A 25,557-nucleotide genomic window follows, 5' to 3' on the forward strand; every position below is an offset into this window, starting at 1 on the left:
AGTGTGTATCAAGTTGTACCCTACTCGAGTTTTGATAACGGCGCCAAAAGCCAACAATCGAGGTTCCCACTCATTAACGGCGTTTCGAATGCTGTTGTGTCAAGTAAAAAATCACAACTACACTGGGTGATGTTGCTGCTATCTTGGAAGATCTTCACGATTTCGCTTTAAACGTAACAATCCAATGTGTCACACGTTCGTAGGCACACAGCTAGTTATGTAATAAAAATAAAAAGGTATGAGATAAGCAAGTTACAGTGTTACAGTAAAACTTTCTCTCTGCGTTTCGGAAACTATTTAATCATTAAATAGTTCGTTTTGCAGGCTTGAGACTGCCAGAGGCCGCATTAAAAGTTTTGATCTATCAGACTTTTGTATTTTTTTATATTTTTTTTTGTATTTTTGTATTTTTTTGTATTTTTTGTTTTTTTTGTATTTTTTTTACTTTTGTATTTTTTAAATCTATTTACACATATTTACAGATTTATGTACATGAGAGTCTACTTGGTGTTACTCAGCAGGAAGTTCTTCGGCCAGGATGTCATCTTCTTCAAGTTCGCTATTGCTGTCTGTGTCCGAATCACTTGAGTTGCCGATGTTCACAACAATGCGGTTTTCATCCGTAATCTCGTCCACAACATTGTCAAGTTCCCACAATGAATCCTCTACTTTCTTAATGTGCTCCACAAAGCTCCTCCATGTTTCGGGCAATAAATTTGATATGTTATTGTTTAACATTTCTTCGACGTCTTGTAACTTATACGAAACATTGTGCAACGCTACGTTGTTCTTAACATTTGCCCATGCCAATTCAATTGGATTTAAATCACAGTGGTAAGGAGGCAACCTTAAAACTGTGTGTCCAGCTTCCGCGGCCATCTCGTCAACTACATATTTTTTTGATGCTGATCGAAATGGTTCTGCCAGCTGTAAAAGTTCAGCTTTTACTAACGTGGTCGTCCATTCCACTTCTTTAGTCGTCAAATACTGTTGGATGTCGTCTTTTCTCCAGCTCATATTTGGAAATTTCTCTAGTGTTCTTGAATGGTAGGAGGCATTGTCCATTACAATGACGCTGCTAGGTGGTAAGTTTGGAAGGACCTTGTTCTCGAACCAATTTTCGAAACAAGCAGAATTCATTTCTTCGTGATAGTCTACCCCTCCAAGCCGCCTTTTGTTTTTCTTCCCTTGGAAAATCAGCCTCACGTCGTTTTGCACTAGCTCTTCACTTGCTTCCTTCAGGAACCCATTTTCATTTCCAATGTGAACAACGATCAATCGCCCACCACGTCCTGGGATGTTTTTCAGTCCTGTTGTTTCGCCCTCCAACGCAGCGTGCCGTGCGGATTTGATGTACGATGGTCTCCATGCATGCTTCACAGTGTGTCCCGCGTTCAAAAATGTCTCGTCCAGGTAATAAATAGGTTTATTTTCACGTCTGTATTTTCGTATGTCCCTTAAATACTTCCTCCTCCAAATAATAAGATCGTCCCTTTCAATAAACATTGATCGTCGAGACCGGCGTTCATATACAAATCCAAGATCAGTTATATGACGATGAACTGTTGCTTTGCTCATTGCTGGCAAACTATCATCTTCATTCACCTTCTCTGTTATCGCTGCCAACGTGGGAGGTCTGTTCCGTCTAAACATGTCGTGCACTATGCGTCGGATTCCAATTTTTGTGAAGTCTGATGTTTTTTTCATCCTCGTCTTGGTGCCTTTCGCTCTCGGTCGCTTTTTACCAGGTGTTACAATTTTCCCTTCATCTGCTTCCTTCCGTATACGCTCCACCGTCGCCCTGCTTGTCCCCGTTAAAACGGCTGTCCGCTCTGCTACTTCTCGGAGTGAAGATGTTGACTCGGATAGTAAATTACCAAACACTGTTAATACCATCTTCCTCTCGCCACTACTAAGTACACTCCCTCGCCCATGTATGGTGATGTACTTCTGCGCAAGTATGATCCTTTCGCGTGTCTTCTCAGCTGCCATGGCTAACAATGATGCAGAAACAGTTTGTCGTGGTACTTAAAGCCTATGCACATTGTCATTTGGTAATGACCACTTCCTGCTAACGACTCATTCATTTCAGGCGGAAATCCGAAAATTTGGTTCTGAGAATTAGATTCACGAACGCTATGCGTAGCTTCTTAATAGTTCGGACGTCCGGTTGCAACTATGTTACAACTATGTACCCAACTAAATTACAGCTGTTTCCGCAGGAAGAAGGGTCCTCATGATCATACTAGTTCGATGATCAATAATACTACTTACGTAGTATATACTGAATATAATAATTATATTAATATAATCAATTCGTTTCAGAATATTATAGAGCATTCTTTTATTATTCATAACGCAGAGAAAGTTGAACTGTATGGTCTAACTCATTAACTTTAAATCTCATACCTTTTTGTAATAACTACACAATTTACTTCTTCACAATATTTAGGAGGTTTGAGGAGAAGTTCCCCTAACATCTTTTTTATTTAATGTATGTTGATTAATCGGTACTTTCCTGTTAAAGGGAACATTCATTATTATCGATGATTTTTTCCTCGATGTATCGATATTAACAAATTGAAACATATCAGCTGACAACTACGATAAATATTGTTCATTATCAACAAAAAATAATGAAATGAAACTGTTCTACAAAAAATTACCTAACATAACTAACCAAACTCGCTGTAACATTTAAAAATTCCGTGTTTAACTTGCCTTTTCTGTTATCATACAGAGTTTTCAAATGGTACAGCAAGTTTGGTTGGTTATTATCACCTGTTGAGCTATTATTTTAAAGGTAAGGGTCAAGTGGAGGTGATAGATTTCTTCCCTAAAACCGCCTAAATATTATGAACAAAGTATAATACGCAATATCAATTATTAGTAATTTAAAATTAAATATTTTACTTAGTTATAAGGGGAAAAGTTTGTTTTAATACTTAAAGTCGGCCGATTTGCATGGGACGAAAATGAAAAATTTTGTTTTTTTTACCTAGAACACATTATTTTCAGATATGACGAATTGATTATACTTTCAATTAATCAATATATTTACGTTTTTTAAGTGAAGTATTCAGTGAAGCGTGGTTAATGGGATTTACTCGAAGGGTCGGGAGGGATGCCTAGCCATTGTCCTGTTCCACCCTCTTGGTCAGGTAGTCTGCCTCAACTTAACATGAGACAGGCTTTAGGTCCCTTCTCTGTCCCTACTACCTCTTCTGTCACTCCCTACCCGTGAGTGTGAGCTCTCCCTCGTGGTGAAATATACAATTAATGTGTCATTAGGCATAAAAATAAACGACTTCATCCCTGCATCTCAGTAATGACGACATCAGCCGGTTTCATAAGGAAAAACTGCAATATCTCATTGCGCAGTGTTCCTGTCTGCGGTCGCTCTGGCGCAGGAAATTTGCACATCTCGAGAATGGTTTGCAGATTGGACGGTCGTGTTTGTAGATTATAGTAGCTACATAATTGTTTAATTTGTAAAGTGCAACAAAATACAAAAAAACATTTTTAGAATCAACTTGTGGAACTTCAGTGATTTATTAAATGTCGTGTTAACCATTGTCCAAAAAAGTAAACTGGACTTTAAAATCTTTGTTTCTAATGACTGTACAGGAAATCGTTTTGATTTTGTACATACACGTAGTAGAAACACCAATTTTATAACCATGCAGCTCGCCACTTAAAATTTTGAAAGCTTCTTTTCTTTATCCTTTGGGAGACGAAAATAAAACCATAACAGATTACGTACCTCGACGTCCACAATTCCTCAGTCGAACTTCTATTGACTATTTTGACTACTAAGTAGTCATTTTCGAAACAGAACGTTAAAATATTTAATACTAGCTGTTGTACCCGTGCTTTGCAACGGGAAGAGGACACAAAATAGAAACATTTTAATCTTTACATCTGTTGCATATAATAATTACACATCCGCCAAAGCATTTAGGAACAAAATTAAACTTTTATGGCCTTAATAGAAAGGTTTAAGTTATGATTTTTAAATCTCGTAAGTAGTGGATACCACCATTATGGTTTTGATTAATTTTAAATCTTGTGTAGGCTGATATGAGAAAAACTGACCAAATAATAACAAATCCTTAAATCTTCGGTTTCTTCACTCACAATAAATCATCAGCCAAACTAAGTCAGCTGTTATAAAACTTTAGAAATATTCTTGTGCCTTATCAATACAGTCTTTTGAAATATTAAAGAAACTATATCTATACTATAAAAAATGTTAAACAAATAATTTAGCACTAAAGACAGCAGACAAAACTAATATGATTATCAAAGCGACTAAAAATGTAATCGCAAATACAGTATATGTTTCATTGCATCTCTGATTCTACTCTACAAAAATATCAACAAACAACTTACAAACCAGTTCTTTTAATCAGTTTCCATCATCCATTGCCTTTAAATTTTCACACTTACCATTAAGTAAACGTAGTAACAGATATTTTATTGATTTTATAAACAAAAGAACACTGTGTACTGCTTAGTTTTATGATATTTTCCTTGGTTTAATTTAATCAGTGGTGTGGCAAATAACACAAATAATAAATTTATCAAATAAAGAAAATGTGAACTGAAAGCTATGTTAAGATAAATAAGAGTATTTTGTATTACCATTTGATAATTTAATATAGTTACACATGTACAACAGATTTTAGAACACAAAATCAATGACGTACAATTTTGTTATTGATGATATTCTTTAGTTTAATTTAAGCATAGTTTTAGCAAAACACAATAACTAAATTTACCTAAATATACATATAAAAAACAATGTGATGTGCAAGTTGTGTTAAGTTAATCTAACACATGTTAAGCAGTTCAAATTTATTTAAAATAGCCTCCAAATTCATACAAAACATCTATAGGGATTGTAATTTTCATACTGTTTCCATGAAAACATATCAATAACATTATTTTCATAACTGAGACGAAAAATCCAAAGCAGAGCCGGAGTTGATACAGCAACGGTTATAGAATTTTTTTTCTATAATCATTGACAGTTTTAGAATAAATAATCCATGATAAAAGGTTAGATTAAAATAAACCTACCTCATAGTTATGGAAAATATTAAACATTTACATTCTTTGTATCAGCTGTCTGAAATTGTGAAATATGCAATTTAGCAGTTCTTCTTGTTTACATTGAATTGAAGCAAATGTAAACAAACATTGTTAGTGTTCTGATCACAGTCATGGAGACCAATCAATATTTACTTTTAAAATCCTCACCTCAGAACTGTAAAAGCCAAAGGGGCAAAGCCTACGGTCAGTATCGAAATGTGAATAGTCCTATAATGGTCCTTGGTATGGTAGCTATATTTTTGTAAAATTTAAGCTTAGTTGGTTCAGTAGTTTTTGCACCTATTAGTATTACACATACAGACACCATTACATTTTTATATAATAGTATAGATTAATAAAATATTATCTCGAACTTAAAATCTATCTCGAACCGGCAAAACCTCATTTTCGGCCCTAGGTACGAAATACCATACTATTCTAGCAGATTTTCCCTACGATACATACGAGCTAGGAAAAAAGAAACATGCTAGCCTATTAATATATTTACTTCAGCTGGTCCATATAATATGGGGTATCTACTTCGTATCCAAAGTCAATGGTATGATACAGTATTTGTTTTCCTCAGTCTGACCGCACTATATACAGTTCTTTGGCAAACAGACAAACAAAAACAAGTAAACACAGTGTCGCAATATCATTCAGAGGAATGCTATTTTGATATCTGGCTTACGCTGTATCTTATACACTTAAACTTTACATGAAACCAAGTATAGACTTTAAAAGTATTTTTTGAATCCCTATGATTACGGATTTCAAAATTGGACGGAAGCCTTGCCACATAAGTCATGGACAAAAATTGAAAATCAATCTCATATTATCTCGTAGAAACGTGTTATTGTTTATAATTGATAACTATTGTTCTTATCCTTAATAGAGATCATATAACAATAGGGGCGTTTTGATATTTTTCCAGCAATTAAGGGACATACATTTAAATGGTAAATTGTTTGTTGATGCTATATTAGTTGTACACCGATAAACAAGTTCTTGTATTTAAACTGAGGTTGTCAATAAGGAATTTTTTCCTATTTTTTGGTAAAAATTCCTTTTAAAAATTTATGTTTGATGACTGTTTCATGTCATACACTTCAAATTTAAAGTTGGTTCAGTTTAAATAATTTATTTCAATTATGCGAAGAATGATCTTGTTTTAATAATAATTTAAATTATTTTTATATAAAGACATGTGATAAATAGAATCAGCTGTTCATTGTAAACACCTTAGAAATTGAGTAACAGCTGGACTACACATTGCTTAATAAGTTATGCATTTTTCAACGTAGAATCCGATTCTGTAATCAAAATTGGTAGTTTACAATTAAAAAAGTCAACTTCCGGTCTGAAAAAGCCACTTCCGGTGTGATTTTAGATTTGAAATTATCACCATTTGGTAGACCGTGCCCAATTTAGCTAGTTCTGTATTATTTTTTGTTTGTAAGAAAAGGTTTCCATCGTTTTGAAAGGGGTGTACGGGTGGTTTTGGACACCCGGTATATTAGTACGGTGCAATTAGACCTAAACCGGGACATCCAAAAAAAAAGTTTCAAACCAGTGCCAAATTGTTGAGTACACTTCCCTCAATATGTAAAAAAAGTTACACTGATTTGAGTGTCGGGTTTGGGGGGGAGGGGGTGAAAATGGGGTGGAAATATGACTTTTTTTACTTTTTCGCAAATACCTCAAAAACGGTGCGTTTTTCTTAAAACATAATCAATTACAAAAATAATCTACATTAAATTTCGAACAAAATGATACTATACAATACCTATCTAATATGAACGGTTCAGGTAATATTGAGGGGTAAATGTGATTTTTTTCTTAAAATTCTAAAAAAGTTGTTTTTTAAATGGAGGAAACCCATGGACACCCATAAAAAAAGTTTCTAATGAGTGCCAAATTGTCCAATAAACCTCCCTTAATATCTATAAAAAAGTTACACGGATTTGAGTGTCGGATTTGGGAAGGAGGGTTAAAATAAAAGGGGGGAATGGGATTTTTTTTGCTATTTTACAAATATCTCAAAAACGGTGCGTTTTTCTTAAAATATAATGAATTACAAAATTAATCTACATTAAATCTCGAACAAAATGATACCATACAATACCTAATTACTATGAACGGTTCAGGTAATATTGAGGGGTAAATGTGATTTTTCTTAAAATTCAAAAAAAAAGTTTCTTACAAGTACCAAATTGTTCAATAAACCTCCCTTAATATGTGTAAAAAAGTTACACTGATTTGCGTGCCCGGTCTTGGGTAGGAGGGTGTGAAAACGGGGTTGGTAATTTTATTCATAAGTAATTTTGTAAATTTTGTTAAGTAACACTTTTTATTTTCCATTTTAACACAAATATAACTACAATATAACTAAATATGACTTACCTACCTAAAATAGACAAATCTACCTAGATACGGGAACACGGTGAACTTTCTACAGTTTGAATTCTCAAGAAGATCGAATAAAAAACAACTGAAGTTACAACGATTTTTAGTTGTAAATTTATTGTGATCATGGCTACGCTATTCAGGGTTGCCTCATTTTACAAATAAAAATCGAGATATTTATTTATTTTTTATTATTTTAAAAGCTAAATAAAGTGTTACAGACATTTTTTCATAAAATTAGCCATTTCTAGCAATTTCAATTTTAAAAAATTAAATGGCCGCCATTTTAAAATTTTTATTGGATTAAGATAATTTTTTTCTAACGTGGGTCTATTTTATCTCAACATACATACCAAGTTTGTTAATGATCAGTTAAAAAAATTCAGAGTTGGAATAATGTTTTTGTGAAAAAAAAACAAAATGGCAAATATCTGGTTAACGAAGCGATTTTGGAAAAAATATTCTTGGTTTTCTTTTTATTTTCACCCATAGAACCATTTCCTGGGGTTTGGCTGTTTACTTACAGGACTCCCTGTATACAGGATGTCTCACCTAAAGTGAACCAATAGCTAACTTTTTTATCATGAGTTATACAGTTGACTTCTTATGGGACCCCCCTTTTTTTAGATGATTTGGAATGGTTCCCAATTTTAAAAATATGTTCGCCATTTTCCAATATGGCCGACAACTTTGTTGTTTCTTAAGGAACACCCTGTAGTTTATGATTGTTTTAGAATATAAATCCAATTTAAAAACATTTTTTATTTTGACATTTTCTCTTAAAAGCTACTCGTTTAGGAGTTACAGCATGTTACACTTATGGAAAAAAGGCTTGTTGTGTACATTCCGCATCCTGTAGCTCATAAACGAGTAAGTTAATAGAGAAAACGCAAAGAACAAAAACTTTTTTATGGGTATCCATGGTTTTCCTGCATTTAAAAAACAATTTTTTAGAATTAAAAAGAAAAATCACATTTACCCCTCAATATCTCCTTACACGTTCATGGTAGATAGGTATTGTATGGCATCATCTTGTTTGAAATTTAATATAGATTATTTTTGTAATTTATTATATTTTAAGAAAAACACACCGTTTTCAAGATATTTGTAAAATAGCAAAAAAAGTCCCATTCCCCCCCCCCCTTTTCTTTTAACCCTCCTTTCCAAATCAGACACTCAAATCCGTGTAACTTTTTTATACATATTAAGGGAGGTTTATTGAACAATTTGGCACTCATTAGAAACTTTTTTTATGGGTGTCCATGGGTTTCCTCCATTTAAAAAACAACTTTTTTAGAATTTTAAGAAAAAAATCACATTTACCCCTCAATATTACCTGAACCGTTCATAGTAGATAGGTATTGTATGGTATCATTTTGTTCGAAATTTAATGTAGATTATTTTTGTAATTTGTTATATTTAGAGAAAAACGCACCGTTTTTGAGGTATTTGCAAAAAAGTAAAAAAGTACCATCCACCCCCTCCCCTTTACTTTTAACCCTCCTTCCCAAATCCGACACTCAAATCCGTGTAACTTTTTTATACATATTAAGGAAAGTTTATTGAACAATTTGGCACTTATTAGAAACTTTTTTTATGGGTATCCATGGGTTTCCTCCATTTAAAAAACAACTTTTTTAGAATTTTAAGAAAAAAATCACATTTACCCCTCAATATTACCTGAACTGTTCATAGTAGATAGGTATTGTATGGTATAATTTTGTTCGAAATTTAACGTAGATTATTTTTGTAATCGGTTATATTTTAAGAAAAACGCACTGTTTTGAGGTATTTGCGAAAAAGTAAAAAAAGTCATATTTTCATCCCATTTTCACCCCCTCCCCCCCCCCAAACCCGACACTCAAATCAGTGTAACTTTTTTTTACATATTGAGGGAAGTGTATTCAACAATTTGGCACTGGTTTGAAACTTTTTTTTTTGGATGTCCCGGTTTGCTCTTTTTTTAAGCTAATTGCACTGTACTATATATGATGATGATGATGATTAGTCTAAGTTTGCCCAGATGTTACAGCAGGTGGATAAAATATTTGTCATCTGATGCTAGGCTGAACAACAATTTTATTATTTATTATATACTAGCTGTAACCCGCGGGCTTTGCCCCGTTTAACTTCTTAATTTTCAAGATTATCTCGTTCGCATGGCTCAATCACGTCCTGGTTGAAGTTTGTTCGCTACGCTCACTCACCTTTAGGTTGGAGCTCGTTCGCTACGCTCACTCACCTTTAGGTTGGAGCTCGTTCGCTACGCTCACTCACCTTTAGGTTGGAGCTCGTTCGCTACGCTCACTCACCTTTAGGTTGGAGCTCGTTCGCTGCGCTCACTTGCCTTCAGGATAGCTCGTTCGCTACGCTAACTCGCCTCCAGGTTGAAGTTCGTTCACTACGCTCACTCACCTTTTGGTTGCAAATTAGCTGTTGTCATAAATGTAAAAGAAATAATAGTGCTGCACCCTGTTGGTAATTTTTGTGACTTTAATGCTATTGAACATCACAGAACAGAACCAACTTGTTTAATTGAAACAGCTGTTAAGATTCAATAATTTCATTTCTCATAAGGTTAACATGGGAAACTCCAGAGCCACTGGGGCGGAGCCCGAAAGGATTTTTGAAATAAGAATATGCCTATATGTTAATCGGGAATGTGAGCTATCATCATGCCAAATTTCAGCCCAATCCGACCAGTATTTTTCGCGTTCACTTGTCACAAACATACATCCATACATCCATCCATCCAAACTTTCTCATTTATAATATTAGTAGGATGACCAGTTAAAATTCTCAACAATTGTCGTGATTATAAAATGTCCATGTGAAATGGGGAATAAATTAATTTATTCATTCAACTTATTCATTTTTGTAAATAGGCAATGCATTAGCTGAAAGTTACAAATTGATTGCAGAATAAACTATAACCATGTTATTGCACACATTAGTTTGCACATTGATTTATTTCATTGCTTTTGACATGAAAGGTAACACACGAAGTTCTCAGTGAGATATTATATTGATTTTCCCGTCAAGCTTTTCTTGGAAATTCAGGAGGAAAACCCACCATAAATGATTTCATTGTTTGAAACTCACCGTGAAATCATTATTAGCTTAGCATCAAATCAAATCTCATGATTTTTAATTGAGTTTGTTTCGTGCGTTTAGTTTTTAAAATTTCCATATGCATAAAGTATGTAGGCCTAAGGTCTATGTAGGTTTAATTAGTGTTGTAGCCTAAGTTGTCAACTGTGTTATAGATTATTTGATTATCAAAATGAGTGCGTTAGTTGTTACGTAAAAAGTAATCTTGTGTTTTATATATATTTTATCATTCTATACGATATATACTAATCATATTTGTGATACGTGAGAATTTGCTAGTGATAATTTTTACGTCGATTATTTCAGAGATTTTATTACAGACATTACATTAAGCCGTGTTTTAAAACGTTCACTATATAATTATAGTCAAATAAAAATAGTAAAAAGTCATTTTGCAGTATTTTGTGAAAAATTGTATTTAACTGTCTACTGTAGAGAACATAGCCATTATTAAGAAACAATTTTAAGGAAAAATGTAAATCAATTGACTTTTAGATTAGTGAGTATAACGTTGTATACGTAGTTAATTGTTGACAATGCTATTTTTCGGGTTTCCTAAAATTCTCAACTGATTCGAACAACTTGAAAATTTTGTTATAGGTCAAAATGTTACGTATAAAAAGTGTAATCGTTATGGAGAAAAAAAACTTTAATTACAATTCGTGTGTTATTGTTATGGAAAATGAATACAATTTTGTAGTTTGTTTATTCATGTATGTATTTTGATCGCATTTATCAAACCTTATTCCATACTAAGCTATTAACATTTCAATAAGAAACGCACTTTATTGTCTTATCGGTATCAACGAAACTCATTAAACTTGATATTCATGAAATACTGAATAAATCCGACAATTGTCACATTGTCTAGCCGAGTGGTTACAGTATGGCTCTCGCCTTCAAATATGGAGGTTGCTGGTTCGGTTCCAAACGAGATCGTTACAAACCCAGATGTCATTAATTTGTCGTTGGGATACCATCTAATCATGCTTTCTAACAATAGATCGACGTTGGACGTTAGATGGTAACAAGACCATAGTTTAGACCATTTACTTATGAAAAAACTGCTTAGTAAATGCCACACTGGCTTGGATATACAAAATAAACTGTAAGGAAATGGTTTTGTAAAAATTCAACCAGGGAAATTGTATTTTGCTTAAGTCTCCAGGTTTGCTGCGGTGGAGGTATTTTAATATACGAGACGTCCATTTTATTTCAGTCTTTTGCAAACGATAAAAAATAAGTGAATCTGTTGTTCAAAGGTTTATTGCGGACATTTTCCATCACGAATGTAAAAAACAATACACAACGTTTCGGGATCTGGAATCTGATCCCGTCCTCAGGTGAAAAAAACTTAGCTAACACATTACAACTAACAATTACACAAACGCCCAACCTAAGTTGGAATACACTACAGAGGCAGAAGGTCCAACTTAGGTTGGGCGTTTGTGTATTGTTAGTTGTAATGTGTTAGTAAAATTTTTTTTCACCTGAGGACGGGATCAGATTCCAGATCCCGAAACGTTGTGTATTGTTTTTTACATTCGTGATGGAAAATGTCCTCAATAAACCTTTGAACAACATTAACTCACCATCACCAACAATGAACTTCAAACAAAGAAGTGAATCTATTGTTGAAACCATGCGTATGGAGCAATTTATCAAAAGTGTTGCCATAATTTAACTTAGTACCTGGTTATATAAAACAACTTTCTAATTTAACAAAAAACAAGAAAATTAAGTGATAAAAAACAAGATATGGAGAGTCACAACTCCAACTCATAATTAATTTGTCACGAACAGATAAAACTACACTGTAACTCCCAAATCTGACAGATTTCGCCGAGGCTATAGTCTGTAAGACGTAAGATGTCCCGACCTCGAACGCCAATGCTCAGCTCAGCTGAAGGTATTAATTTTCTTAATTATTCACGCACAGATGATGCATTTCATGCTAAGCTAAAATAGTGACTTGCTATAGTGCTATAGTGCTATAGTACATAAGTGTAGTGCAGACGGTGTGCCAGCAAGCAGACGACGACGATATCGATGTAGCCAAAAATAAGAATCGGAAGAACATTTATTTGACTGATTTAGTAAGTAGTTGAATTGTGTTGAAATGTGGGGTTAGGGAAATTATGAGCACAAAATTTATTTTTTATTTTTTTATTATTATTAAAATATCTTCATATAAAGCTGAACATTGGATAATTAAACACTTAAAACATTTAAATCTATATATATAATACGCTAAGCCGATTTTTGTAAACAGAACTCCTCCCTCATTTTTGTAGCGATTTTGATGATTAAAGTGTCAAACAAATGGCCCTGATCTGTAGTTTTGCAAAGTGTTTTTGTTTTTAGTTTTTTGATATCTTTATTAGTTTGGGCAGGATCTTCCATCAAAGTTGGGTTTCCTCCCATAAGATTAACATGGGGGAATCTAAATATTTAATTGGGAACTTTGTCCCCACTAATTTGAGAGAACGGCTGGGCGTAGAAACTTGGTAGAGGTGTCCAAAGAAAGGTCTTGGTCTGTAGATGAGTTATCAAAAGAAAAACGAAGTAAATTCGCTTAGGGCTCTACCCCAGAAGCCTTTAAAGCTCCCTCCACAGATTTGTTTACGTTTTGGCCATGTGGATAATACTTTTTAATGAAACAGCTGTTAATTTTAAAATTGTATTTTAAACAACACACATTTATTGGGACTTAGAATTGTCCAAAAGAAGTATTTTCAATGTTATTTTCTGATTTTAAAATTGATTTTCTTCTGTATCATGTCATTTGCATTATTTGTTGCCAATGAAGCCGCACGACCATAATATTATAAATGAGGAGGCCCCTAACAATTCAAGAATAAAATCCAACTTCACTTCAAGTATATTCCACTACACCTAACATTCTGTAGAGAGATTATATTGACAACTTTATGTAATTGATAAGTCTGACACAACTAACTGACATCCCCAATGTCAAGGAATTCCAGCTTTAACAGTAACACCACAACCAATTTCTCAAAACTGTGCTAGAGGGTTATTAATCGGCACAGAAGTACGATATGAACTGAAGTGACGTGACGAAGGACAACTCAAACTTACACTGTAAGGGATATACCTCCGTTTGAAGTTATAACGTGTCTTCTCAACAAACAGATATTTTTTTCAAATAAAATCTTAGATTAATCTGCATTACACTAAAGGAATCACGGAAGGTTTAGCTACAAAAGATCCACCAATACGATTTTTTGAATACTGTATAATGGTTCTTCCAAAGGAAGAGATACCAGATAACATACTAATATAATAACTCCGATGACGTACAGTATGGGGAATATTTTATTCGTTGAATGATCAACCATATTTTGGTTCCGTAACTTAGGCAATTTATATCGTTATTGTTTTTACACTTATTAATCTTTAAACAATGCTAAATGCTCAAAATATGTATAATTTCACTCAATTTATCGCAGCAGATGAATTAGCGTACGCCTTGAAAGTAACCGTCGATTTCGACGGGTTTCACCTAGTTTTTAATAATAGGTTACCAGATTGCCTGCTCGAAATAAAATCGGGTATTTCTTCTACCCGCCCGACCCTTCGGGTAGTGCAAAATTACCCGATTTTCGAGTCCGGGTCATGTGCCCGCAGACCCTTAATTGTGACGCATAAGATTCTTACGCACTTTAACGGAGGTCATTTAGGATTCGTAGAAAATACGCAAGAAAACTGAGAAAATATTCTCAAAAATTATAATTTTGCAGAAAATGTCCATTACATTATACTCTAATAGCTAACACGATTTTTGCTAGACCAATGAGAATTTAGTTGTCAAGGGTTCAACTAACTATGGTACAGTATTATTATTATCTTAATACAGCAGTGTAACATACGAGAAATCAACGCTTCATATAAAACTGTTATTAGAACACTCATCTTCGGATTGAGGAAATAATTCTCCATCCGTTAGATGCTACAACGTTTCGCTCGTGGTAGACTACTGGATACGCAATCAAAGATAAAATAGACATTCCAGAAATAGACTTACGAACTATCACCTGGCGTTGGTATATTTTGATCGTGTGTTTTAGCGAATTTCCCATACCGTAGGTCTCATGGACCTAAATTTCATTAAAATCACATCACTTCTAAAACACCCTATTATTGTTCAGGGAAAACGCATTTTTCCACTCAATCTCGAAAATGATTAAGGAAAACAATACCTTCTCCATATACTATGTTAAGGGGGGGGGGGAATTAAAAAGGATCCAATCCGTACAGTATCCAGTAGGGGTCTACGTATTTGTACATAACCTGCGTCATCCCTCATGTGTAACCCTCTGACGTCGGAGCTGAATGCTTGCAATACCTAAGATCTATTTTGGGACCATCTCACGCCTTATGACATCAATTATTGCATACGTGCGTGGCCCTCGAATGTTTTGGGTCGAAAGTACGTCAGTTCGGCATTGACGCCATCATGGAACAGGTTTGGAGAAATCGGGGCTACCGAATACACCTGACCCTCTAGAGTCTACTAGGCTACACGACCACACGGCTATCTACTATGATAAGCACACGACTCATACGCCGTAGTTAACTGTTGATAACACATAACCCCCGCCGCAGAAAACCTGCAGACCGAGTGAATTTCAATTTTTATAATTTGATTTTTTAACTCTAATTTGTCCATAAACAAGTCATAATTATTCCCTATTTAAATAGTACTTAGGCTTGCTGCTACGGAGAAGGGGGGGGGGTTCTTTGATAAAAGCAAGCAAACTACAACAGTTTTAGTTTTCTCCATAAGAATGAGATTGTAATTAAAAATGTACAGTTTTTAGAAATTGTCTTTATTTAACAGACTTGTTAAATTCAAAGAAAGCATTTTCTCATATTTTGGCCCACGGTTGGAAAATGGCCTCCTCACGACGTATATCTCTTTCGGGGCAGCCCGTGCAGCTAAAATAAAATATAACTATGTAACGCAGTGTTACAATTGTTTATATGTTTTCACTTATCTTTTATAGATTTACCCAGTTTGGATATGAGATTTGAGCTGTGCCATTTTGTAAACCATCGTAAAAAGCTAAACTTGCTCTTAAATGATTCGATTCCTGCAATGAGAGTTACGTTCGTTGTTAAACGATTTCACTAGTGCCAAGCTGCAAAGTTTCGTCATTAAATAGATAGTTGTATGTTATTATTTCAAGTAGACTTACGGTGGTGCATTGTTGTTATAAAATAGGTAAAATATTTCCTATTTATTTAAGATTATAGGTTTTTAGTTCAAGTATGTATTTAGAAACTCCCGCCAGAGACATTAAAAAAATAAAAAAAAAATTAGAAGTTGCATCCAATTTACTCTGACATACTTTGTACTTAGTATCCATTCAGTCATTGACATTACATATTGTTAACTTTAGCCTGAATGTTCGACAAAATGTAGACCCACTGTTTCTATTGGGAAGCCCGGTAACAACATCGTAACATTACCTCTTTCAATTATTAAAGCTTGGTAATTCGTTTGACAATACACCAAACTGACCGTACATATTGATGATGCAGAATGAAGGTCGGGGTTTCCCAGTATCATGTATTGTACCAGTGTACTTCCCAGCCACATCACTGTACACTGTACAGTGCCCACCCATACCACGAACACAATATCTGAAACATAGTTGATATACAAATCTTATGTGTGTTATGCTTTGTTAAAATCCTTCTTTTATTGAATTCATTCTAATTATAAAGAATTAGGAAATTGAAGAACTTGTCTTCGGCTTAAACACTTAATTTTCAAGTTTTATTATTGAAATAAATAAGTAGTTTATGGTTAAAAATTACCATATAATTATTACATCAAACCTTAAAACCCTCTTAACTGGTTTGTTTGATAAAAACTGTATCCGAAAACTCAGTCTTTCCTTGTCTGTTTTTTTTTTTTTTTTTTTAAATAAATAACTTCATTTACATTTAAATTTATTTTGTATCCACTAGCAATACCTTTGGATAACCATGTTTGGATGGAACAGTATCCAGTATACACACCATTGATTTTAGACACTTTCCCTTGCGCAATTTGCTCTTTTCAATATGGTTGAACTTATTTGTAACTTGTATAAGACAAATCGAAAAATACAATATCCTTGTCAATCATATATAACTGGTTTTTCTTCTCTTTCTGCTTGTGTCTACACCAGTACACCATTTTCCAATTAAGTAAACTCAAACACTTTAAGGAAAAGCAGTCCAGCCAGTTTTGTGGATGTATCCGAAGTCTGAAACGTTAACATCTAGACTACTAGTAGGAACAGCAACACACTCAAATCTAACTGATTAACTACTAACTGCTGAATTTAACTGCTTTGCTGCAGTTAAGGAAAAGAAAGGAAATACAACAGAAACTATTTGTATTAAGTTGACTATCTAACTTTAACATACAATTGCCATTTTTCACGTCCTACCACTCTCTCCACAACCATAATCACTGCGGTAGCAGTGTTATCACGATTTGTGTAATGTCATCTTTTACAAAGACAATTACAACAATGTACCTTATGTACCTACACTGTGATGTAGCATCATTGTAGAGTTGATACTACACAGTATAACTTAATACTACAATATACTATGAAGATTATTTTATAAAGTACAAAAAGTGTTTTCTCAGCGAAAATTTACTTGTTGGGCTGTTGTTTACTTGTTGGGCGTTTATCTTGATGTTAGTTTTCTGTAAATAAAAAAAACTTTGTAAACACTCTTAAGCATCCGTTGTATAACAACTCTGTCACTCAGACGATAGACAAAAACACGATAAGATATTTTGTGAAACTATACGGTGAATTTTAAACTTCTATTACGACACCATTAGTTCTAGACTATTTGTCAAATTTGATAATCTCGGAGCTATGTTTGTAAAAGCTGGGCTTATTTTTAGACTCAAACCCTGGATGAAATATACAGATTGGTTAGAATGTAGAAGAGGAATGTTCGTACGTACATTTTTTCACTAAACACATTTCTTTCTATTTTCAGCAATACTCTGATGGAGCATATGTCGTCTTACAAATCGTGTTAAATAATTCGTCACTGAAACAGTTCATATAGTAAAAATTCTTAAAAGCACCCCTCATTCCCTAGGCTAAGATTATACAGAATGCCCCTAAAAGAGACAAAATTTAGGAACAGGTTTAATGGGTAAAATAAAACAAAATCAAGAATAACATTTTTTCCGATAATATTCGCTTTTTAAAATTCATATCTAAAAAACCAATCAAGTTATCTTTATGAAATTGTGTGTACAGTTTTATTAAGTCATAAACCTATTTCAGGAAATAATTATTTAAACAAAAAATGTGTTGTGTTTTAAAATGGCGGTTATTTTTTTATTTTACTTAAATTACCAAACGATTATGGCTGATTTTATTAAATAATACCAGGAATACTGGCTTTTTTTATCTGGCTTTAAACAACACCAAGTTCAAAAAAGATAAAATAATAAATAGCTGACAAATGAATATTTTTAGCTGTGCAGCCCAAGCAAAATTAATAAGGCTTAAGCAGTCGAGGCTCGATTATTTCGTGCCTGAAAATCTTAATACCAAATTTCATTAAGACATCTTCGACAGTTTTTAATATATAAATTTAAAGCACAAAACAAAATGCCGGCTGAAGAAATCTTTTGGAAAAAATTACTCTTCACTTAAGTTTTTTTTTCGACCAATGAGACCTGTTTGTAGTTTTTATTTTTTATTGTTTACTTACGGGACACCCTGTATATAGCATGTTTAGCAATCTATCTAGTTTGCTGAAGTGTTATAATTAGCCACAACCGCCTGGTTATCACTGAGGTCACAGCGACGCTAGGGGAACCCCAGTATTGTAGCTGTGACTGTTATCACTTATCAATACTGTAGTAGTTACTGTGGTTATCACGCGCGTGTGTCACCTCTACTTCTAACAAAGCCATTACGTAACTAAACACTAATAATCATCACCAATCACGTGCCGAGAATAGCCTTGATTGGACTAATTGCACTGAGAATGGGTCAATTTCAACTGATTACCTATAGTAATCGGTGAAAATCTGTTGCTCGAATGTACGCTCAAACACAACACTTGAATATACAGTTTGAACTGAAGGTTGTCATGTATTGTTTCCTTGTAGTATTCTTTTCTAAGAAAGAAAATGAAGAAAATGGACGTTTCGTTATTTTTAACCGACTTCCCCACTACCAACAAAAGGAGGAGGTCCTCAATTTGTCTGTGGCGATTTTTTTTTCTATATATGTTCACCAATTTCTCTGTGATTCTTTTACCGATCAGCGTGGTTCCACCACCAAATAACCAGGAGAGTTTCTATATGGTACCATATATAGCATTATGTTTAAGAAAAATATTTGTTTTGTGAAAAATGCTGAAAACCTCAAATATTCAACATTTATTTGTTTACATTTTTGCAGAGAAGGCAATAAATAATAATAACATTCCGACAGCTGTTAGTTAAAACCATTTAAATGAAGCTACAGACAGTTTCTTCATTAATCAGTTGCTTCAAATTGATTAATAAACTATTTCTTGACATGGAGCCTAAATAAGTTACATTGAAATAGTAGTTTACGCAACGATTGCGTTAAGTGAGTCTTTACGACACGAGTAGAAAATTTAAGGCACGAGCCTTGGCGAGTGCCTTAAAAACTTCTACGAGTGTCGTAAAGAATATTAACGCGAGTTGCGTACACTACTTTACCTACGACCGTTTTTTAATTACTATCAATCTGGATTTAATTACTAACAATCACTACTGATAACTTTTTAGAGATGTTATGTTTTCGTGTATTGTCATTGCCACTGAAAGTGATGCAACGACTTGTTGTATAATCAGCCGATTTCCCGTAATTACGTGTTTGTTAAACTTCGTTAAATATTACATTGCTAGCAGCATTCTTACCATAAATAATATTGTATCAGGTACAATTCGGCAAATATTTAATTTATTTTTGGACTTCCTAACTTAAGAATACGCAAATATCAACATGAACAAGTCGGATCAACAATTAAATTGGTCAACTGATCAGCTGATCAGCTGATTAGTTGACGTTCGAAGCATTACAATTTTAATTCTTTTCTCTCAATAGTTGAACCTCATTGGTCCGTTACCTGTGTTGATATGAGAAAAACTATGCTGATATGAAATGAAACTATGCTGATATGAAAGTAAACAGCTGTAAAGTGAAACTTTTCAATTCTAAGAACTGGACTGAAATGGCTACTTTAAAAAACGGTCGTAGGTAAAAATGCATTTTGTTTTGGTGACTATAAAAAAGGTATTTCAACGTTTGACCTGATTTGTGTATGATTCTGTTTTGAGTATTGAATGTTCTGACTTATAGCATTCGTAAAAGAGGTCTGAAAGTAAATTAGATGCAATTATTCCTTAAACGACATAAGAGGTGTGAGATTGCATAATCGTCAATCGCCTTAAAAGTGTTAAATATTTTAATTACTAAACATGCATTTGAAGATGTGGAATGTTTATTAATATTCTTCACTGTCAATAATATTATGCCTGCTTCGGAAATGGGAAGCTGATTTGCAATTTCGACTACATCTTGAGCAAACAAAACCACCTACCCCTTACACCACTTTTAGCTGAACCAATCTTTCATATACGTATTTTTCAAAGGTAATATACGTGATAAAAACCAATTTTCTACTTTTAAGGGATTTTTTAGTGCTGGTGGCTGAGGAATAACTTTCTTATTGTTCCAAAAGGCTTGAGACCTTACTGTATTTCGTTTTATAATGTAGAAGTACACCAATTGCAGGAAACAATTATGTCTGGCATTTCAATGTCTCTAGGAAAGACATTCTTCTTTCATTAGGCCTAATATAATTGACAACTCTTTGTTTTTTTAAAAGGAAAATCCAAAAATTTTAATTTTTAATACCCATTGATTATGTAAACTGAACAGGTGACTCAAGCAGTTTAAAAATAATGATTGTTCTGTGGCACTTTTGATTGTTTCAAACAGTTTTGCTTATCAAAAAACTTCAAGTAATTAATATATAACAAATTATACAGTCACTAAAAATCATGAAATAATTTATTTTTGTATAAAAATACAACCGACTTCAAAATGCTCTAAAAAAAAAGAAATAATTTCAATAAAGTAAACTTTTGTACTAGTCAAGCTCACTTATTTCAAGTCGGCACTAACTGCAAATATGAATAAAATAAAAAATATTGAGATTGTATTTTGAAAATCAATAAATTGTAGCTGGATAACATAAATATATTAAAAAACATACTGAACTGTTTTGTTTATATATATCAAAGGAAGTATTTTCTTGTATTTTATGTTTACTTCAGAATGATTGCATAATGAAAATAACACTCACAAATATTCTATATGAATAGGAAAATAATTTATTTTGATATTATGATAGGGAAAAGAAGCTAGTTTAAAATTAAAACGTTACTTTTCCCAAGTTAGAAATATGTAAATACATTATAATCTTTTTAAAGATACTCGTTAATATCACTATAAGATTATAATCACCTTTAGTTATAGATAGTCACCTGCAATGTGGACATCCTCTTTAAATTTTGTATCAAAAATCATCATAGACTTAAAATACGTGAGCTTGACTAATACAAAAGTTTACTTTATTGAAGTTATTTCATTCTTTTTTAGAGCATTTTGAAGTCGGTTGTATTTTTTTACAAAAATAAATTATTCTAGAAAGCTAACATGAATAAAAAATAATACCTTTGGTGAAGCAGGATATGTTTAACATAATTTAATTCCATGATTTAAAAATACAGGCTATGTCTAAAACTTAATTGAGTATGCTATTGACCAATAGTTAACAATAGCTAAAAGTTACCCAGATCGATCCTGAGTGAAGTCAGTAATCTTTTAAAAGATGGAAACTGTACCTAGCTGTAGGCCTACTTTATCGTTGAGATTTGTATAAACGTGCCCATAAAAACAAGAATATCTTATTCATAACAAAGCTGTAATCTCATTCATTTAAACCCCATGTCCTTCATGCATACTGTATTTAGGTTAATGTGCGGCTTTTGGTTGGACAAAATTACTTCCATAAACTAATTATTGTTCTTTGTAATTTTTGTGTGGGTAAGTATTTGTAACGGTCTGTTAGAAAAATTATTTCAAATTTTAAATTATCATTAGGATTCCCTTGAATCGTTAAAGTTTTCTCGGGCAAATATTTGATTGACTTCAAAAGGCGGAGATTTGTTAGCTGCCAACAAACAAGGATGTGAATTTAAGGTGAATAGGCGTTATATGAATGAGAGCTTTGTTACTGACTAAGATCAGCTGTCTCATTAGTCAGAACCATAGACAAATAGAATATTTGTTTATGATAATATCGTCTATCATAATATTAAGTGGGTTCTGGTTCTACCCGGCAGCCAGAAGTCAATTTAATATGGCGGATTGAATGGATTGAAATATAGTTCGGGATTGAACAAGTCTCTATTGTACAACCTCTCAAAATTCGGAAACTAGATGTTTTTTCAATGATTGTGTGCTTTGTGTGCTCTTAACATAACAAAGCTTGTACTGGATGAAGAAAAATTAATTTTTAACTATTATTTAGAAGTTAAAAAGACTAATTTAAAGATATTTCAAAATGGTTTTGTAAACACTTAATAGAAGATTTTGAAGTTTTAGTTCATCCAGGGCATAGTTTGGATCTTTGTGAATATTTTACAGTTTATTTCAACTCGATAAACACTTAAAGAGTGCCACGAGATTTGTAGGACCATGTTTTCACGGTAACTAGCCGGTGGGTGGGAAACCCTGATACTGATAGCTGATTGAGCATGAACAGTAACAGTAATTTTTCTCAAGATTCTACCCGCGAGCTGCACAACCACTCAGCTAAACGATGGAAACAGAAATTTGAGTCAAATTAGAGTTGTGAAATAAAATTACAACAGATGAATAAGGTTGTTTACCAACCGTAATCTGGAAACAGACAGGCGACATAATTATGAGGTGATAGAATGTTGTTATCTCCACCGCCACGTGGTGCTGAGTCAAGGTCACGTAGCACGTGAGTAGGAGGTCACGTGCAATGCTATACAAGGTCACATAGTACAAGGTCGACACTGTATCTCAAGTCACTACTGACCGGTGTACACGAACATATGTGACGTCAGCGATACCCTAGATAACGGAAGTGATCGATATGCTTCAACATGTCAAGACTTTTTGGTGTTTAGTGGTCTAGTACCTTTCGACATGAGGCATAATCTGCAGAGTATCTTGCAAATGATTATTCTATTGCTCACAATATAAATATACAGTACTAGCTGCTGTACCCGAGCTTCGCAACTGGAAGAAAAACATGTTTCCAGAATGGGTGTCCCATATCATAATATAGCTTGATAAATCTATCTCATCGATGTTAGCCTACACTGGATTTATACAGCAACGGTTATATATATATATCTTTTAATTTATATAATAATTAACACAGTTTTAGGATAAATGATCTACGATAAAGTTTTGGATTAAAGTTACCAAATAGGCTAATTGTGTAAAATATTATATTGCATTTTTTTGAATCAGCTGTCTGAAGTTTTATGAAATAAGCATTTAGCAGTTCTTTTTGTTTAAAACTGAAATGTCAAAGCAAAGATAATCATAGCAAGTTGAACATAGTGAGTTTCTCATCCTGCCATGAGATCAATATTTACTTTTGAAAACCTCACCTCAAAACTTTGGAGAACCTCGGAGTGATCTCAGGACCTCAGGGATGTGAATATGCTTAGGACATTCCTAGGTATTTGGACTATATTTATGCTTAATTTTGCCTATATCGGTTTAGTATTTTAGTCGCGGCAGCCACACAGAAAAACAGACAGACATACACCACCTCAATTTTATAATAATAGTAATAGATTATGGCCTAACTACGTCTAGGCAAATTATAATAACTTGTGAAGAAGCTGTTACTTATCCCCTTGGAATATTTCTCACTCAAGTTTGTTGTCTTGTGTGTTGTGTCTCGTACTCGATATAAATATCTCTGCGTTCTGCCCCGGGCTTTAAGTTACCACTATGTGTGTTGATCTTGTGTTAAGATTATCCATCAGTTCTCATGGAAAAGTTACAAAAAAATGCAATATCGAGAGGCTTTATTTGGAATATCTTTGCCATCTCATTTGTTTACATTTACTGATTTTATTCTCACATATGGCTGATTCGGGTGGCAGAGTGATAGCTGGTAAATTTTATTTCAACTTTACTTTAAATAACTAGGTCATATTCACTTAATTTTGTGTCCTCACCCAATTGCGAAGCACCTACTAACATTACTTAGATATAAACGAAGAAAAATTACTAAAGGTCAAGTATTGCCATGGTTATTGCATTGTTACACAACACACAACAAAACCTCACTTGCATGAGTGTATGTAGAGGTTCAAAACATGTAGACATCCAACAGATGTCATGAGGGTGCGATGTACTTGTTCGATATATGAAAGAGATATGATAACAGTAAATCCTTGTAACAATGACTTCTTGATGCAATGTGACTATTTCAATAATTACTGTACTGCGATCGTACCAGATAACGTTGTGAAGGCAGGGCCTTCAAGTTCACCCGGTAGTGCTCCGCTCAAAGGTCTGGACAAACCCCTCTTCTTTCGTGACGTTTAGTTGTTTTATTTGTCACGCTCATTTTATATCACCCCCCCCCCAAAAAAAACCTACTTGGGCTGTTCTATGACTTTAGCCCTCTTCGGCCTGATATCTACCTCATTCCTGAAACCCAATTTTACTTAAATTACCAAACGATTATGGCTGATTTTATTAAATAATACCAGGAATACTGGCTTTTTTTATCTGGCTTTAAACAACACCAAGTTCAAAAAAGATAAAATAATAAATAGCTGACAAATGAATATTTTTAGCTGTGCAGCCCAAGCAAAATTAATAAGGCTTAAGCAGTCGAGGCTCGATTATTTCGTGCCTGAAAATCTTAATACCAAATTTCATTAAGACATCTTCGACAGTTTTTAATATATAAATTTAAAGCACAAAACAAAATGCCGGCTGAAGAAATCTTTTGGAAAAAATTACTCTTCACTTAAGTTTTTTTTTCGACCAATGAGACCTGTTTGTAGTTTTTATTTTTTATTGTTTACTTACGGGACACCCTGTATATAGCATGTTTAGCAATCTATCTAGTTTGCTGAAGTGTTATAATTAGCCACAACCGCCTGGTTATCACTGAGGTCACAGCGACGCTAGGGGAACCCCAGTATTGTAGCTGTGACTGTTATCACTTATCAATACTGTAGTAGTTACTGTGGTTATCACGCGCGTGTGTCACCTCTACTTCTAACAAAGCCATTACGTAACTAAACACTAATAATCATCACCAATCACGTGCCGAGAATAGCCTTGATTGGACTAATTGCACTGAGAATGGGTCAATTTCAACTGATTACCTATAGTAATCGGTGAAAATCTGTTGCTCGAATGTACGCTCAAACACAACACTTGAATATACAGTTTGAACTGAAGGTTGTCATGTATTGTTTCCTTGTAGTATTCTTTTCTAAGAAAGAAAATGAAGAAAATGGACGTTTCGTTATTTTTAACCGACTTCCCCACTACCAACAAAAGGAGGAGGTCCTCAATTTGTCTGTGGCGATTTTTTTTTCTATATATGTTCACCAATTTCTCTGTGATTCTTTTACCGATCAGCGTGGTTCCACCACCAAATAACCAGGAGAGTTTCTATATGGTACCATATATAGCATTATGTTTAAGAAAAATATTTGTTTTGTGAAAAATGCTGAAAACCTCAAATATTCAACATTTATTTGTTTACATTTTTGCAGAGAAGGCAATAAATAATAATAACATTCCGACAGCTGTTAGTTAAAACCATTTA

At 33.6% G+C, this 25,557-nt stretch overlaps 1 protein-coding gene across 1 annotated transcript; it reads right to left on the reverse strand.

The window, feature by feature from the left end:
- Nucleotides 1-510: 510 nt before the first annotated feature.
- LOC128981880 (uncharacterized) lies at nucleotides 511-1,992 on the reverse strand. The gene has a single exon (XM_054400853.1). The coding sequence runs from the start codon at nucleotides 1,990-1,992 to the stop codon at nucleotides 511-513; it is 1,482 nt and encodes a 493-aa protein (XP_054256828.1).
- Between the last annotated feature and the right edge of the window lie 23,565 nt (nucleotides 1,993-25,557).

This window comes from Macrosteles quadrilineatus, unplaced genomic scaffold, assembly GCF_028750875.1.
Source record: "Macrosteles quadrilineatus isolate MER2022 unplaced genomic scaffold, UCM_ALF_1.0 Scaffold_55__1_contigs__length_795759, whole genome shotgun sequence".
Classification (NCBI taxonomy): domain Eukaryota; kingdom Metazoa; phylum Arthropoda; class Insecta; order Hemiptera; family Cicadellidae; genus Macrosteles; species Macrosteles quadrilineatus.